The 16,117-nt window shown below is 38.6% G+C and overlaps 3 protein-coding genes across 4 annotated transcripts; all 3 read right to left on the reverse strand.

Moving 5' to 3' along the window:
* Nucleotides 1-2,237: 2,237 nt before the first annotated feature.
* Nucleotides 2,238-3,924, reverse strand: spi2 (Spi-2 proto-oncogene). The gene is made up of 5 exons (XM_026361094.1): nt 3,835-3,924; nt 3,439-3,511; nt 3,275-3,363; nt 2,970-3,123; nt 2,238-2,585 (listed from the first exon to the last, which is right to left on the reverse strand). The coding sequence occupies exons 1-5, from the start codon at nt 3,922-3,924 to the stop codon at nt 2,275-2,277; spliced, it is 717 nt and encodes a 238-aa protein (XP_026216879.1). The 3' UTR covers nt 2,238-2,274.
* A 224-nt stretch (nt 3,925-4,148) lies between these two features.
* spic (Spi-C transcription factor (Spi-1/PU.1 related)) lies at nt 4,149-6,762 on the reverse strand. 2 transcript variants are annotated; one of them, XM_026361406.1, is made up of 5 exons: nt 6,672-6,762; nt 6,406-6,490; nt 6,190-6,311; nt 5,985-6,087; nt 4,149-5,902 (listed from the first exon to the last, which is right to left on the reverse strand). In XM_026361406.1, exons 1-5 carry the CDS (start codon nt 6,672-6,674, stop codon nt 5,424-5,426), a joined length of 792 nt encoding a protein of 263 aa, XP_026217191.1. In that variant the 5' UTR covers nt 6,675-6,762; the 3' UTR covers nt 4,149-5,423. The 2 variants fall into 2 exon arrangements, with proteins under 2 accessions (XP_026217191.1, XP_026217189.1); XM_026361404.1 differs by having other exon boundaries at nt 5,985-6,090.
* Nucleotides 6,763-10,543: 3,781 nt separating this feature from the next.
* Nucleotides 10,544-14,885, reverse strand: si:ch211-214j24.14 (bcl-2-like protein 13). The gene is made up of 3 exons (XM_026361555.1): nt 14,830-14,885; nt 12,340-12,397; nt 10,544-11,998 (listed from the first exon to the last, which is right to left on the reverse strand). Exon 3 carries the CDS (start codon nt 11,849-11,851, stop codon nt 11,105-11,107), a length of 747 nt encoding a protein of 248 aa, XP_026217340.1. The 5' UTR covers nt 11,852-11,998; nt 12,340-12,397; nt 14,830-14,885; the 3' UTR covers nt 10,544-11,104.
* Between the last annotated feature and the right edge of the window lie 1,232 nt (nt 14,886-16,117).

The raw sequence follows: 16,117 nt of genomic DNA on the forward strand, positions 1-16,117 counted from the left end.
AAGCTTGTGGTGGTTCAGTAAACTGACATCACTCATCTTACTTTGCCATTAGATCTGCTCCTTCATATACTATATGTTTGTTATTAGATTAAACCAATATTCATCCATTCTTACTTTTAAACTTTCCCGTCTATAGGGACAAACACAGAGGGTTCAAAAACAAAACAAAACAAAAATTGTAGTTGAACTTTGGTTAACCTTTGCCTCAACATGACATCATGCAGTTAAGTCCTGCTTAACGGAGGAGGAGTGACGTGAATGCTTTTACATTATTTCCACTGTTTACCCTGTTAGTGTTGCTAACTGTTAAAAACAAAACTACTGTGCAGTAGTTTTGGCATCTGAGAAGCTTTCAAAGTCCCACATTTGTTACTCACACATATTCATCATCTCATGATGTAAATTTTTCAAACATGTTTGAGTTTTATTTTTTAAATGGAAAAATTATTTTATGAATAAAATATTTGTTAGAGGCTATCGTCAGCTACTGAGTGTTAACATGCAGGGAGCTGTGTGTGCTGTCAACACAAGTCTTGTGTTTGAACAAAGACTACATTTGTAAGACTGACATCGCTGTAAAAATGTCCTCCTCAGCCCTGCAGTGAGAACTGTGCTGTAGGTGGGGCAGCAGAGGTGAGTATCCTTATTGCCCTGCTGAAGTGGGTGAAGAGGGAAGCGGCGGGATATAAAAAGAAAAGATGTTGTCATTGTCACAGGTTTGAGAATGATGCAACACTCTCTGATAATCCCGTGTTGTGCTTACATGGTATACATCTTATTCAGAGAACCTGTGGATTTGTTACAAAAGAGAAGTTTTAGATGACACGCGGCGACCCGATGCCAGATGCCAGATATCAGTTTAATCCGGGGGGAATGCTGTCCAAGAACAGCAGTCTTTCCGACCTGGCAAATAAATACTGGGGAGATGCCTGGGCAGTGGTTACATGGCCTATACTTAGAAAGCTGTCATAAACCTTGACATTTGACATGTATATCTGACATGAAAAGAGGGTTTCACTGTGAATTATGCCATTGTTGTGGCTGCTTTGGTGCTAATTAATCTCTTTAGCAAGTCAAACTCAAGTCATAAATAAAGCCCGGTCTTAGATAAGATCACGAAGATCAAAAGATAAGCCTGAAGGTTGCTGGAGCTATGAGCAACAACAGGCTCAGTGCTTTTTTAACTAATGCACTGAAGCTTCTTCACATGTACCATATCAAGCTCCTGCACTGAAAGTGAATGAAAGTTTGCTTAAATGTCCACAGTTAATTCCTCAGACATTTCTCTTGCACTGCAACATGTTTGCTGTCATAAATTTATAATGATTGCTTAGAAGCATTTCATGCCAAGTTGAACTTTTTAATTCATAACCAATTAATTCCTGTGAGGATCATTTTCCTAATTCAGTTTGTAGTTTGTGGCCTTTCTTGGTAACAGACACCTAGAGCTCATTTAACCCATTTATAACCCTGAGTGGGCTCCAGGAGTAAATACTAGGCTTAGGGACATATCATGTGCGTCCACTACAAAGACCACAAAACCATTTGGTATTGCCTGGGATGGCCGTGAGTTCACATCATAGAGGCGATTTAGCCATGAGCTCACACCACACAGGAGAAAAATAAAGTAGACACCAGTGACAGTGAGATGGACTACACTGACCCCCTGTGGTTTGTAACAGCCATCAAAAACTATTAGAAAAAGGAAAACACATGTGCACACACACTTGTCATAAGGTCAAGAGGCTCATTAGGCAGCTGCAGGATTCTTTTTCCGTTGTGGGGAGAAAGTATTCTTCTAATTATAGTAAAACAACACAGGGAGAGACATTATATTGCTATGGAAATCCACTCAATGTGAAAGAAAATTAAATATTAAATTATTTAAAACTGAAATGATTAAAAACTATGTATTTATCCTTACTTATAGTGTTACTTTTCATTTTGTCTTTCAGATTGTGAATGAACAAGTCAACTAAAAGCTCAAATCCTAATATTTATCAGTGACATAAGTTGATAATGAACAAAACAGATTGACTTCAAATCCTATTATTGCTTTTTAAACTATGAGCATACAACAAATATGAATAACAGTAATTTAAGCTGTGATTGTAAAATACGTTTTCTTTATTTTTGTGTGCTATTTACACCAGAAGCTGAGAAGAATATGATGCAGGTTGTCACACTAAAAATTGAAAAAGCTCTGACACATAAAAACAACAAGCACATAGAGTTTTATATCATAACAAGCACAAAACCAACAATAAATCTAGTCTACATTAAATCCCGTTGATGACACTTCTGCAGTAACATCAGAGTGTCTCGGCTGAACTGGTAGGTGAGTTTCTTTTTCACTTTGAAGATCTCTCCAGACCGGGCATAGTTCCTGAGGGCCCGAGACATTTTCTGGTAAGTCATGGGCCTCTTGTTGCCTTTTCTCTGCCCCCACAGTCGAGCCACCTGGTCCTTGTTCCTGGAAGAAAAACGGAAAACACCGGCGGCTGCTGGCACCCAGGATACGCAGTGGGCCATGTTTGGGTCCTCCAGCATCTCAAACAGAAAGTGAAAGAGCCGCACCTTTCTACCTGCATCCATTTAAAAATAACAGTAAGTGGCATACAAGGTGAAGAATTAAAAGGCATTTGAAAGAGGATTTAGGGGATCTTACTACAGCTGTGCCACATTACAGCAGTTAGTGCTGGTTACAGTTAATAATTTCCTTAAATTAGAGATCAGCAATTCCCAGAAAATCTCTTCACTGATGGGCTGACACCTAGCAGAGCGGCTAAAGCTGTAAACGCTGTAGTTATCTGATATGTAAAATCAGTTTTTAAGTGAAGCCATGCACAGCTCCATTGTTTTTACGGTAAGGGGAAGGTCTCTTATTTACTCTCTTGGTATTGTTTCCCTCAGGCTACTAGCAACTGGGGCAATAACAGTATCTAGTGACCGAAAAAAGGAGAACTCACCACTCCCTACTGCTGTGGCCTGGTGTTGGGTTGATTGTCTTGCTGATATAAAATTTGGCAGTGACCCACGCTCAGACAATGTTTCTGTTGTGTTTTGGCTGAGTGCTGGTGCAGCATCATGTCCCAAAAAGGGTGGAAGTGCAGGTTTGATGTTCTTTGAAAATGATGGAGAAAATGAAAGAACACAAGCTTATTGCAAAACGCTTCACATAATTACCCATAATATTCGTTTTTGACATTGAGTGTAGTAGAATAAAGGATTTTCACATGGTAAAATGCACCAAAAGAAACATTTCAATACTTACAGGTGGCTCATAGCATGTCCAGCGCTGCTCATGTGATGCATCATCCACAGGTCTTTCATTCACACCTGCACTCCAGTGTACCTTGTTGACTATAAAGAGGAAAACCCTGCTCAATTCTGAGCTGAAATAGTGTAATAATTAATCTTCTCAACCATTTTTCTTACCATTATCTCCAGTGTTCTGTCTGTAGTATTCCTCTAGGAACTCTAAGATCACCTCCAAATCTGACTGAGTCTCCTGAAAAGAATTCAGATAAAGATGAATGATTAAAATAATTTATTATCAGTCATTTTCTATTCTGTATTTTTGGAAATTTGCAGTAAGTCCGATCGTTACCATCACCGATGATGCAGTCGAGTCCTTGCACTTTGGGAGATTTTCACCAAACTGACTTTGAGACTCTCAAGTACCCAGACTCTTATTATACCCACCACAGGAGCGGGCTTTCTGCATAACACCCGACGATTTCTACCCTGTGCTCACAGGAACAATGACCACCATCCCACAAAGCCTCAACACCAGCACCAGTCAACCCATTAACAAAGCCTCCCAGCACTGACCACATCCTCCCCGCTGAAGCAGATAAGACCTGGTCTGGAGGCAGCCTCGACACAATACTCTCTTTTCAGGAAAAACACACTTGCTGCCATATTTTTTCTCACAGGATGTGTCTTAATTTCATATTTTGTAGTGCGCCCACTGTAATATTTCACTACAGTGAAGACAGTGCCAAATCTTTCAACACAGCTTTTGCATTTTTTGTGTGATAATGCCAGTGTTTACTTTCTGGACCAAAAGACGAGAGCGAAGCTGTAGGTTGTTTTTATCAAGTCAGTAAAACCAAGCACATGTGAGAGTACACAGATTGCTTTATTGTTCATAATTGAAATGAAAAAATGTCAATATGTTCAAAAACAATATAATAATAATAAATATAAAGTACACAAACATAACAATTGTTTAATACTTTGATCAAAAAATTATCAAAATGTACATTTCATTACAGGGAATGCTTATTACTGGTTATTATTTATTATATAAGGAGCCACAAAAACATAAGTGACATAGAAATTATTATTATAATTAATTTAAAAATGTTTATCTCCTTCACTACTTGACAAATTGTGTCAAGAAGGTGTAAGTGTTTCTGAACAACTTATTTTAACATTTACTCAGTGCAATTGTATTTTATTTAAATCATCTCCATTAGAAAAAGAAATTATTTCAATGCAAGTTTTTCAGTGTTGTTCTGTAAAACATTTTTCCAATAATTTATTTTTCTTTGTAGACGTCACAACGGCACTTTCCTTTAGACGTTTTTGTTTGTGGTTTGATAAGAAACATTTCAATTTATTAAATGTAAATGTGCTAATTGTAAAGATCAACTTGTTGATAAAACATCTAAAATATATTATAACATAATTAAAAGGTTCAATAGCTGCTAAAAAGAGACTCATTTTTTTTTACTCCTTTATAATTTACTCTCATATTTTGCTGTATAAAAGTATTTAAAACTGATTTACAGTGATGCTCCTTCACAAAACACAAAAACATGCAGTGTGTTCAAACGTCTATAGCATGAGTGTCAGTGCATAATCCAGTTTGCTTTTCGCTCACTGTTTGTGACCGTGTGGTCCCAACATGACACATGACTACATAAACTGGTTTAAAGAGTTACAGAGTAGAAACATGAATAAGAAAAAGCTCATCAACTAGCTGCTGGTTAATGGACTTTTAACTATTGCTATTAAATTTTAAATATTTAAAATTATAAATTTGATTAATGAGTATTAAAACATCTGCTGACATTAGCTGCAATGCAAATAAATGCATGTTGTTTACTGAAAAAGATGAATTTAAGTGAAAATTTGTATTGAACATAATAGATGTTAAATATCCAAAGAATTCCCTCATTGATTTGTAAATGAATTTGCAATAATGCATATATAAATACAAATCTATATTAACCAATAAAAGGCTAGAACAAATGGTATTAAATACTTTTGAGGGATGGCTTTGTGACATTTTTGGTCCCACTGTATCATGTAATAACATGCAGGGACTGAATATGCTTTCAGAAAGTCTGACAGCTGAAAAGTCTTAAAAGATTTAAAGGATTTCTTTCCTGTGTGACGAATCGTCACCCAGCTCAAAGTTTGGTTGCGTGTGAGGTGAAGCTGGAGGCCAGGTCATAGTCCTCCTGCAGCTGGTAGTGTCCGTACCAGCTGTGCCAATCTGCTGCTGCAGATCCGCTGTAGCTCTGGTCCGACGTGTTTTGCTGCTGGGCGCGGACCTCCTCCTGTGCAGTGTGACAGGGCAGGTGCAGGGACACCTGAGCTGAGCCGAGCCTATGCAGAATGTCTGGGTTGAACTGGTAGGTGAGTTTGCGGCGCACTTTGATGATCTCACCGGTGCGACTGTAGTTTCTCAGAGCTCTTGCCATCTTTTGATAGGTCATGGTCTTGCGGTTGCCTTTGCGCTGGCCCCAGCACTCTGCCAGCTTCTCCTTGTTCTTTGAAATAAAGTGGAAGGTACCATTGCCACTGTCCGTCCACTGGATTGAGTCGCCCATGTTGGGGTCATTCAGAGCTTCATGGAGGTATTCATAGAGTCTAAGTTTCTTACGACCTAAGGAGGAAATTGAATTAGTCATGTTTTACTGGTGACAGGATAAAAAAAACCCTTCTGGATTGTGATACATGTCAATTACCTTTGCTGTTTCTCTGAGGTGGCAAGATTGAGTAGAAATTAGGAGATTCAGTTGTTGCAGGGTGACCCAGAGAGACATCAGGGATCACCTGAGGCCAGGACTGCTGCTGCAAGACATTCATTTTTAATCAAAAAGCCCACCAATATTTGTGAATCCTTGCATCTGTGAGATATGTACAGTTTTTTGTTGTCTATGCACGACTTACAGCTGTGTCACTCCAGTCATATACAGCAGTGGGTACATCAGATGGGGGAGTGATGAGGCAGCACTGTCTCTGAAGCTGCAGAGATTGCTGCTGGGAAACCAGAGTTTCATAATATGCATATTCTGAAAAGAAAAAATAATTAATTCAAACATTAACACGTGTGTTGTCATGTTTTCCACATCAGCAAAATATGTGAAATGAGACTTCTTGCTGCACCTGAGTGAAATGAATTATTTGAATGCTGTTCAATCACATCGATTGCATCCTGGAAGTGCTGGTTGATGTCGTTGTCCAAGGACATCTAGCATAGGCATAAAAAAAACTCTTTTATTTTACAACCTGAGAACCATAAAACAGCAAATTACAAATTGATTTAAATTTTAATATGTAGAGAATTAAATAACATCACTCTGCATAAAGCTAAAATTCTCATTTTCATCTTCCAGTTAGCTGTAAACAAAAGCAGCATCCTTACAACTCACCATCTTGTATGTCTGAGTGTTTCCCTCACTTGAGATATTTTCTGTCGTAAAAGGTGAAAGCTGCTACACAGTGGCAGGTGCACAGTATTTGGACAGGTATATATATGTGTTGCGATCGTCCAGTACATGTTCACCTGTCAGACACGTGAATACTTAGAGAGGCTGGTCAATTTAAATGTTTTTACGTCACAATGTAGTGCAGCCCAACACTTCTTCTTTTTTGGAAGCACAGATGAGATACACATCTGAACATCACACTCTCTTTCATGGCGAAGATCACAATCTGGGAAGAACAAAAACCTCTTTTATTGCACACTCAACCCAGGAATACCACCAATTCTCCCTCTGACCGGAGAATTTGCATACTGAGCGAGATATGAATCTAACTTACACATCTATAATCTTTGCTGTTCAGTAATAAACTTTTCTATACATTAGAATTTGAGCCTATAAACAATTACATAATTACATAAATAACATAAACAATTGTTGAGCACCAAATTACAGTAAATTAAAGGGACTTTGTCACAAGCACTAAATTTTATAGCAAATTGCATAAATTTAAGTATATTTTAAAAATATAATTGTTGTGAGTTAATTAATGAGGGGATATTTACGTGCTTACCTCTGAACATCTTTTAGCATGTACATAACTTTTTCTGTAGTTTTAAAAAAGTTGGGGTTTTTTTTGCATTTGCCCTTTAATTGTAAACACAGTTTAAAAGTTAAACAGGCTCCTGCTGCAGTTTTTTATTTATCATTTTATTCCTTACTATAACATTTTTTTCATCAGATCTTCACGCTACTGCGAAGAGCTCAGTATTGTGTGTATGGACTCACAGTGGAGCAGAAGCTAAATTTAAATACTACTTGTGATAATTTGAGTTTCCAATTGAACACAATTCCATAAAGACAGCTACAGATAAATGATTATAAAGGTTAATGGTTAATTATGTGGTCACCACTGTTATACTCAACCTGTGCCTTTTTCCTCTCAAAGCCAACCCCCTCTTCAAATAAACAAGAGGTTTTTGAGAAGTTCATTTATCTCAGGTGTGCAGTTTTAAATATCAACTGACTTGTACCTGAAGTTCCCCTTTCAGCCCGGTTGAATTGTAGTGGCAGTCGGGCCTGATTTCTGAGCTGGAAACATCATGGAAACAAGGAATAGAGATAGACAGATTATAGCAGAAGACAAAAGCACCGTTAGCAGGTCTCAGGTTTACTCAGTGTACTTAACGTTGATGACATATGATTTGACGTGCATAATAATTGTTCACGGTTTGTGCTCATTAACGTGTTTTCTCCACCAGTAATGAAAAGGCCACAGCAAACTGCAGTACAATATTGTGTGTTGGTGTATGTGTGTGCATGAGTGGGAGGAAGGTGTGTCTGTGTGTGTGTGTGCAAGCATGCAAACATGCATGCATGGGTGTGTGTGTGTGTGTGTGTGTGTGTGTGTGTGTGTGTGTGCTTCCTGCCTGTGCAGCACTCTGATAAAAACAAAGAACCACAAACCTTGTCCTGTCTCCTGGTCCGTCTTTCCCTCTTTCCATTCAGGGTGAAACTCCATAAATTAAAGACCACAACCTGTCGGGCTGCAGCTGAGGCCTGACAGCTGTGCGCTGCTGTTGGCGCTGTGTGGGATGAGACGTTGGATCAAAGTTGCAAAAGAAAAGACAAAGTTGCTTCTGTTTTGTGTTTGTTTTTGTTTAGTTTTTTGTTTTACATGTGTTCAGCACTTTGTGGTTGTTTAATCAGAGGTGCTGCAGCTTTGCACACAAGAGGTTTTATCGGTAGTTGATATGAAGAGATCATATTCTGACCTCATTTGCAACAAGGAAGTAATGTGGGATGTTATTTTTTTTTCATGTTGTATTACGTTAATTTCACACTATTTTCTCTAACACTTAGTTCACTTTGAACTAAATATCTCAACACTGTTGGATGGATTGGAACAAACTTGAGTTTAGATATTTCTTCTCAGTCACAGTTTTACTTCCTAAGCTTTGGTTTGTGATCAGACACCTAATGAAAGTAATGATACTGAATCTGTTCTTTCAACCTCAGAGAACTATTCTATTCTATTCTGACTCATTATGTTACTGTTATTTTCAGTTTTATTTTTTTGCATTCTGATCTACATCATACTATAATATACCATATATTACTATAGTACTATAGTATATGTACACTGCATACTATTTTACTGTTCTTCTGTCTGTATATGTCCAATTGTCTAGTCTAGTCTCTGCAATTACTACTCTGAGTTTTCTACTTGCATGTCTTCTCCCTTTTCATTGAAGTGATACGTGTATTTTTTTCATGTCTTCTTAACTTTCTGTTTTTACCCTATATCATTTAATAATGATAATGCTTCTCTGATTATTTCTAAATTTGTAGTTAACAGTGTGAGAGTTGGGACAAAGTGTTTTCAAGTACAAATAAAGTTTTACTGCCTGATTTGAATTGAATGAATTTCCGTGACACTGTGTACACTGTGTACACTGATAATAATAATACATGCACTTTTTTCAAATGTCATCTATTGTAAGGATTGTTTTCACGTACAAATAGTGAATCCAACTTTACATTACCATACGCAACATTACGTTACCATAGGCTTTGATATAATGCATTGCAAAGTGGATATGTAAATGAGCGGTGAGGGGGGTTTAGGGAGACCAAAGAGTCAGAGAGGGAGAGAGTCAAGCTTGTTTGCGAGGCTGGTATAGTCTATTTTCTGGCTGTGCAGGTACGCTTTAGCTTTATCTGTCCAAACAAAGAAGCACTTTCCTTCCCCTTCTCAATTCAATAGCTGCGTGCAGTGGCACCAATGTGGGAACGGCAGACTAACCGCAGCACAGTCAACCCCATTGTTCTTTTTTATTTACTGGCACTCGATGAAAATCAAGAAGTGTCAAACCCACTGGTGGATAATTCGTCCATCAGGCTGAATGCTGGTGTGACCGCAGAGTTATAATCATTATCTAAAGAGATTATGTCCAATTACTGAGGGAGGGATCAGATAATAAAAACAACAGCAGTGGGGCCACCATCCTTTCTGCACCAAGTAACATGCATTTGTTGTCTTTTATATTAAATTTTCAAAAAGCATATAATACATTTTTAGAATTTTATGCAAAGCACTTACTATTGTGCATTAAAAATATAATACAGATATGTATTTTTCAGCAGGCACAGTTGTCTTTTTTGGTTTTTCTAATCCAGAAAGCTCAAAAGAGTAAAAGAAAAACTGCAGGCACTTATTCTACTTATCTTATCTAAGTACTTTAATTGACCACTATATAAAATGTATTTTCTTCATATCATGAAAGACTCAATAAACATTTTTGTGCCACTGACAATTTGTCCTTCAAGACTTCCTGGTTGAACTAGTGCAGTGTTTTCTTGTTCTGATGCTGATCTTGGTTTCTTGCCTTGTTTAATAAACAATTGTAATGGTGCCGACTGACCAGCAGAAGGCAGGACATTACAGGAAACAAAACGTTGATGCCATATCTTGCAAATCTCTGCTTTAAGAACATCAGTCAGCTCTGTATCTCCTAGTATGTTCACATTTACTACACAGCTCCCTATAAACTCTTTAAATAAACATTTAACTAGTTTTTATAGGTGTTATTCACACCATTAGCTGCAGCCCTTGGGCTTCGTCAGCCGGTGAATCATCTTGATGGATGATGAAAAAAGTTGAGGCAGATGTTTTTGTCAGGCCTCATGTCTGCACAGCAGTCATTTAAAAATCAATGGCCTGCATTAGTTCACGTTCAAGTGGTTATCAGACAGAAAATAAGAGATCATATTTCAAGTAGGAAATCTTTCTCAAACAGTTTAATCATAATGATCAGTATTTATTGTAAACATTCTGTAACATTTAGCAGCTTAATAGCCACAGATTTCCCTCATTAGCTGGTAGAGACCAACAACAGAGTTAAAAGTAGAGTAAATATACATGAGCCCAAGTTAATGATAAATTTGCTTTGTATCTAAAAATAGGTGCTTGCTAGTAAGATATTGTATATCAACCTAATAGGTGTGTATCAGTGCCTAATTGTATCCGACATGTTGATTTCTGGTGAAGTAATGAGAGACACAATCACTCAAAGAAACAGAAAACAAACACTTCAAGTTTTAGGATTCCTTTAAAATTGTACATTACGTGATTTTACATTCGTGGTTTACAATTTACTGGCTAGGTTTCCTCACAGATCTGTTAAATTTATTGAAATCAAAGGCCATGAGCTCTGCTGTGAGCTGAGGTAGCACAAAATCAATCCAATTTAATCTGACATAGGTACTACATGAGTGTGAAAGAGCTTCATCCTGCATCCATTTGGGGAGATAAGCGGAATATTTCCTTTGGAATAAAGACTTGTGCTGAAAGGGTGATTCAGAGTTGAAGAAGAGGTTTTCTACTTTCTGCAGTAGGCCACAGCCCCATATGCAACTACTCCAACAACAGCTACTAAAGCAGCCCCTCCACACAGCAGCTCTGTGGAGCTCAGAGATTTGGTAGTCTTGGGAGCAGTGGGCTGTGGTACTGCTGCTTGAGACCCTTTAACTGAATGTTCCTCCACATCTGATAGAGGGATCTGTGAGAATTTTAGTTGCTCAAGACTTTCTATGGCAGGTTCTGCTGCCATTGGTGCGAGGATAGATGGAGGGTGGAGCCCCTGAGTAGAGTAAAGCTCCTCCACTTCAGAGGTCGTGGTGGAAGGGACTGGAGTGGACGTAGTGGAGGGAGGATCCAGTTTGACGATGGGTAGAGGAGGCAGGGTCATTGGGGGAACCATCTTCCTGAACCCTCTAAGCTCCCTCTCCACACGAGGCTCCTCTGCTGACACCAGCAGCTCCTCGGTTTCTGGAGCCTGGAGGTCCTCCTCATCCTCCTTGAGGTCCACCAGCTCCCTCTCTCCACCCAACACGCTCAACACACTTGTCTGCAGCTCTTCATCTTCTTCCTCCTCTACCTCTGTTCTCCTAAACTTCTCCTTCTCCGCCTCCTCCAGCATCTCCGCCTCCTCTCGCTCCAGGTGGACCATATCAGAGTTGGACGAGTGGTTCTCTTCCCCGGCCATAGCTGCTCCGTCACTGCTGTCGAGGCTCTTAGTGTCTTCTGGGTCCATGTCACCCACCGTGGACCAGGACTCTGCCAGCATGCTCTCGCTCTGCCAAGGTCCAGAGCTCTCTACTTGAGTCAGAGGCAGAGTAGCAGGGCTGGGGCTGAGGGATCCAGCCTCCCCACTTCCTCCATCCCCCCTGCTGGATTTGTCTGTGGCCTTTCCCTCCAGAATGAAGGCTGGCTGCTGCAGAGACAAAATAGATCAGAGGTGGAATAAACTCATCTTACAAATGATTTTACAGTAAACATTCTTGACTAGATATTTAATAAATTTAATCAAGCGCTGTAGTCTATTTAGAAAGCATTTTTCTGAGCATCTGAAACTGCAAAATGGTTTTGATGTTTAGTATTCTCATGTTTAGTTAACTTAATTTATATTCTCAAAACTCTTTGTTTAACCAAAAGCTGAGCTAACTCAAATTTTAAGGCAGCAGAGGAACTGATTATTTACATTGTGATGTAGTTCTGAAGTTAATAAATTGATGAGATCACATCCTTTTTAAATGTAAATTTAATTTCACTGACTTTATGAATGAGCGTGTGTTGAATTTGGTGCCTCCTGGTGGTTCTGTCCAAATGTACACTTGTGGGGAAGCAACACAGAAATTGCATCAATTTACACCATAACTGCATGAAAATAATTATTCTGGATAATAGTTTGGAAAATTCTTCACATATTAGCTTTGATGAAATAATATTGTGCTACACAGCTGCGTACCAACCTCCTCATCTATGTTCTCACTGACATCACTGAGGCTGTGATTGGAAAAGCTGCTCACTGGCTGCTCTGTATAACAGTGACTGTGACTATCCATAGCCTCATCCTGCATAGCTTACTATTTTTAGGTACTATATACATCTCCATCTGTCACCCAGGAGTGAAAGCTATTTCAGTGATTTTTGCACGACAAGAGTCGAAACATGAAATAGAAGTGACACATGATGATAAACTGAGAAGAGTAAAACCTTCATTTTAAGGTTAACAAAACAAAGATATTTCATATGAACAAACATCTGTTTGCATGAATTCAGTCAGTCTCAATGTGACCTTCTTCACCCTCTTGTGCCATGTTTCAGCTTTGATTGCAAAAAGCATTCCCCCCATGCCAGCCCCAGAATAGATATTCTCAACACTTCACTGTCTAATGTTAATGTTCCTGTCTACGATTCCTCTGGTTTCATCAGAACACGTCGCGTAATGACAGCAAATCCTCTGACAGCCTCTGCAGGGTTATAACACGTGTTACATTCACACTTAGCTTTATATTAGACTGAGAATCCTGAGCGAGGATTAGCAGATGCTGCAAAGTAAAACACAGAGAATATTAACAGGTTAAATGTGGATAATATCTAATTTGGCATTTCCTGGTGACATTGTGATTTAAAATGATCTGTTTAGTGGTTTTTATATCAATATTTAGAGTCACTATTGTAAAGAAAATCCCCAAAACTATATTAAATTGACAGTAGGTTCACGACTTATTACAGGCCATTAGAGGGCATTCACATATCACAAGGTTTTATTGATCTCCATGTGAAATTCACTCAGTAGTAGGTGAAGTATTTCAAACTATTCAAACAAACTCCTTCGTTACCATGAACACAATCATATCTGCAAAAAAATGTATTTTACTTTTGGTGCTTCAAGTATTTGAAATGCTGGACTTGTACTTGTGTGGGTCAGACACTAAGTGGGGAATGAGAAACAGGTGTTAGTGGGAGGTGCTTCGTTAATGGACAGCCAAGCACAAGGTGCTGAAGGCCTCTTTCAGGGTTAAGTATGAGGAACACACACTGATATGGTTTGATGCAGCCCATCAAAATGTGTGGTAGTTAAAAGTGCTACAGGTAAGTCAGAATTTAAAGTGGTCTAATGGCATTTTGACTCATTTTAGCTGAGAGACACTGGAAAACAAAAACGAGCTCCAAATGTTTTCAGTGCTTTTTGCTATCAAATGTTAATGGGAAGGTTTATATACTTGAAATTTACTGCTGGTTTATGCTCAGTATCCATTTGGTTTGTGTTTGCTGTGGCACCTGGATTTGTGGAGCTGTGTGTCTCTGTTGATTGTGACCAACAGGCCCAGGCTACAACATGGAAATCTTATTGCTTTTGTGTTTCCTTACAGCAGAAAAGCAATTCCCTTTTCCTTGTTTGTGTATTTTAAGCTTCTCACTCACATACTATTGGAAGGAAACTCTTGGCACTTAAAAGATTAGGCATTGAAACATTTGCAGAGCAATAATGCAGCTAAATTAACTGAGTTAACAGCCAGGCATGTATTTATATCCAATATAATCCATTTTTAAAATAACAAATGGTTTGATGGCTAAAATCTCTGCTGTATCACTCCACCCCTGCCAGCCAGTGTGAGCATACTGGCACATAAGCCTCCCAGACATCACTGATTTGACCCACTAGCTGCCATGTTGTCTCTCCTGAGCTGTGTTGCCAGTGGGCCTTTGCAGAGTTCAGTCCCAGTGACACGTCTGCATTAAACATTAAACTTCACTACAAAAACATTTTCCACACACACACACACACAGAGCGAGGCTTGTCTGTGTCCCTCATCTAGGAATCCAATCAACTGTTTCTACTTTGTGACCCTTCTTTACTTGTTGACCTGTGTGAGTAATTGGATTCTCGTTGATCCTATCCCAGCAAGAACATGGTGAAGTAAAGGATCAGTGAGATATAGGCCACTATTTCTGTACTGTGACACAGTGACATTAGATACCAGAATTTACAAAAGGTCAGCTCTCAATGTCAGAGTAGGTCTGGCATTATTTACATGTACAACTGTCTTGTGTACGGTAAGATTTTGCCCTTCACCACATCAGAGTGACCCACAATGATCCTCCTTAAACTGACATGTTTACAGATAACAAAATGTTGTCCACAAAGGCCACAATCAAATCATCTAGATTCTTGAGGTAATTTACAATCTTCAGACTGTTGTGTGAATTTTCTAAAACTTTCTGCAACTTAAATGTAAAAAGAACATCCTAGCATACCTGCGTCCTCTTGGTGCGAGGTTGAATGAGTTTGTAGATGAGGCAGATGCTGGAAATCAAACTGATACGTGTATTCAGACACGAAGCCAGAAATCAGATAGGCAGGCATGTATGCTGCAGCTGGCACAGGACTAACAAGATGGACAAGCTGTACAAAAGTCTCTCTCTGTCTCGCTCACTCACCCCACCTCCTAAATGACATAACAGTTGGCCAGAGAGGAGTCGGTGGTGACTTTGCTGTCCATTCAAAGGGAGGAAAACACAAATAATGTAAGTACAAAGTGGACAAATTACAATTTAACTCTGAAATCTGAACTAAACCTGTTTGTTGACAGTCTCAGAGGTCAACAGACGAATGTTTCATTTGGGTAAACAGTTTGTTTTATGTTTAAACAGGACATTACCACAGCCCGTAGCGTGCACAGCAGGAGCTGGTGACATTGAGTGGAAAATGCATGTCAGATAAGGAGAAGAGCTATTTCTATAGCTTTCCAACATCTAGTTCCCTCTGCTGGTAAGACTTTAAAAGTGGGACTCTAAAGGCACCACATACAGTTCTCAGTAAGCCAATGAAGTATGTTACAAGACAAGAGATGTTGACAGAACACTTTTATAAGCTGAGATATTTTACTTAAGTCACAGAATAAACACCCCCTCATGCATTTTTTTGGATAAGTTAAAAATGTGCGTATCATAATGCATTTAGCCTTTTTGAAAATCCTGATCATAGCTGGTTTTTATTACAATTAAATGATAATTATTAAAATGATAGCTGTTGAAGTTTTTGTTTCAGGTCCATGTGATATGTTGGCCAGTTTAATTTCTAATTGATACTTTTCATGTCTTTGCATGCAAAACAAAAAATATTAACTGTCAAATGTAGTGGAGTAGGTGTACTACGAAAAGTAAGCTAAAATACATTTACATTCAGTTTGTACACTGTGTTAGTAAATGTAACCCACTTAGTTGCAATCCTGTTTATAAAGTACACATACACAGTACCGGAATGTACTGTTTACATATACACTGTTTTACATCCAAACATCTTTTTCCTCAGTAGCTATGAAAACGATGTAAAATCTTCTTTCTGCCAAATTGTCTCATTCAGATGTCTTTTTAAAAAGAACAATCTTTTATTAGTTGACTCACAGCTTGTGTGACTTGATGTGACCAAGTTATTATCTTGTTTCTTGCTTTATTCCGTGTCTGTGCTGTAAACAGGTTCGTTTTGTGTGTAATGTGCTGCATAAGTTAATAGTAGCGAACGTTATTTAAAAAATGGCAAAAA

Source organism: Anabas testudineus, chromosome 23 (assembly GCF_900324465.2).
Source record: "Anabas testudineus chromosome 23, fAnaTes1.2, whole genome shotgun sequence".
Lineage (NCBI taxonomy): Eukaryota > Metazoa > Chordata > Actinopteri > Anabantiformes > Anabantidae > Anabas > Anabas testudineus.

Coding starts and splice junctions, on each gene's coding strand:
- spi2 (XM_026361094.1), bottom strand. CDS start 3,924: ATGGCAGCAAGTGTGTTTTTCCTGAAAAGAGAGTATTGTGTCGAGGCT. Junction 3,364..3,438: donor ACAGAACACTGGAGATAATG/GTAAGAAAAATG, acceptor TCCTCTTTATAG/TCAACAAGGTACACTGGAGT. Junction 2,586..2,969: donor GGCCACAGCAGTAGGGAGTG/GTGAGTTCTCCT, acceptor AAATGGATGCAG/GTAGAAAGGTGCGGCTCTTT.
- spic (XM_026361404.1), bottom strand. Junction 6,091..6,189: donor ATGACTGGAGTGACACAGCT/GTAAGTCGTGCA, acceptor AATGTCTTGCAG/CAGCAGTCCTGGCCTCAGGT. Junction 5,903..5,984: donor ACCTCAGAGAAACAGCAAAG/GTAATTGACATG, acceptor TTTCCTCCTTAG/GTCGTAAGAAACTTAGACTC.
- si:ch211-214j24.14 (XM_026361555.1), bottom strand. CDS start 11,851: ATGCTGGCAGAGTCCTGGTCCACGGTGGGTGACATGGACCCAGAAGAC.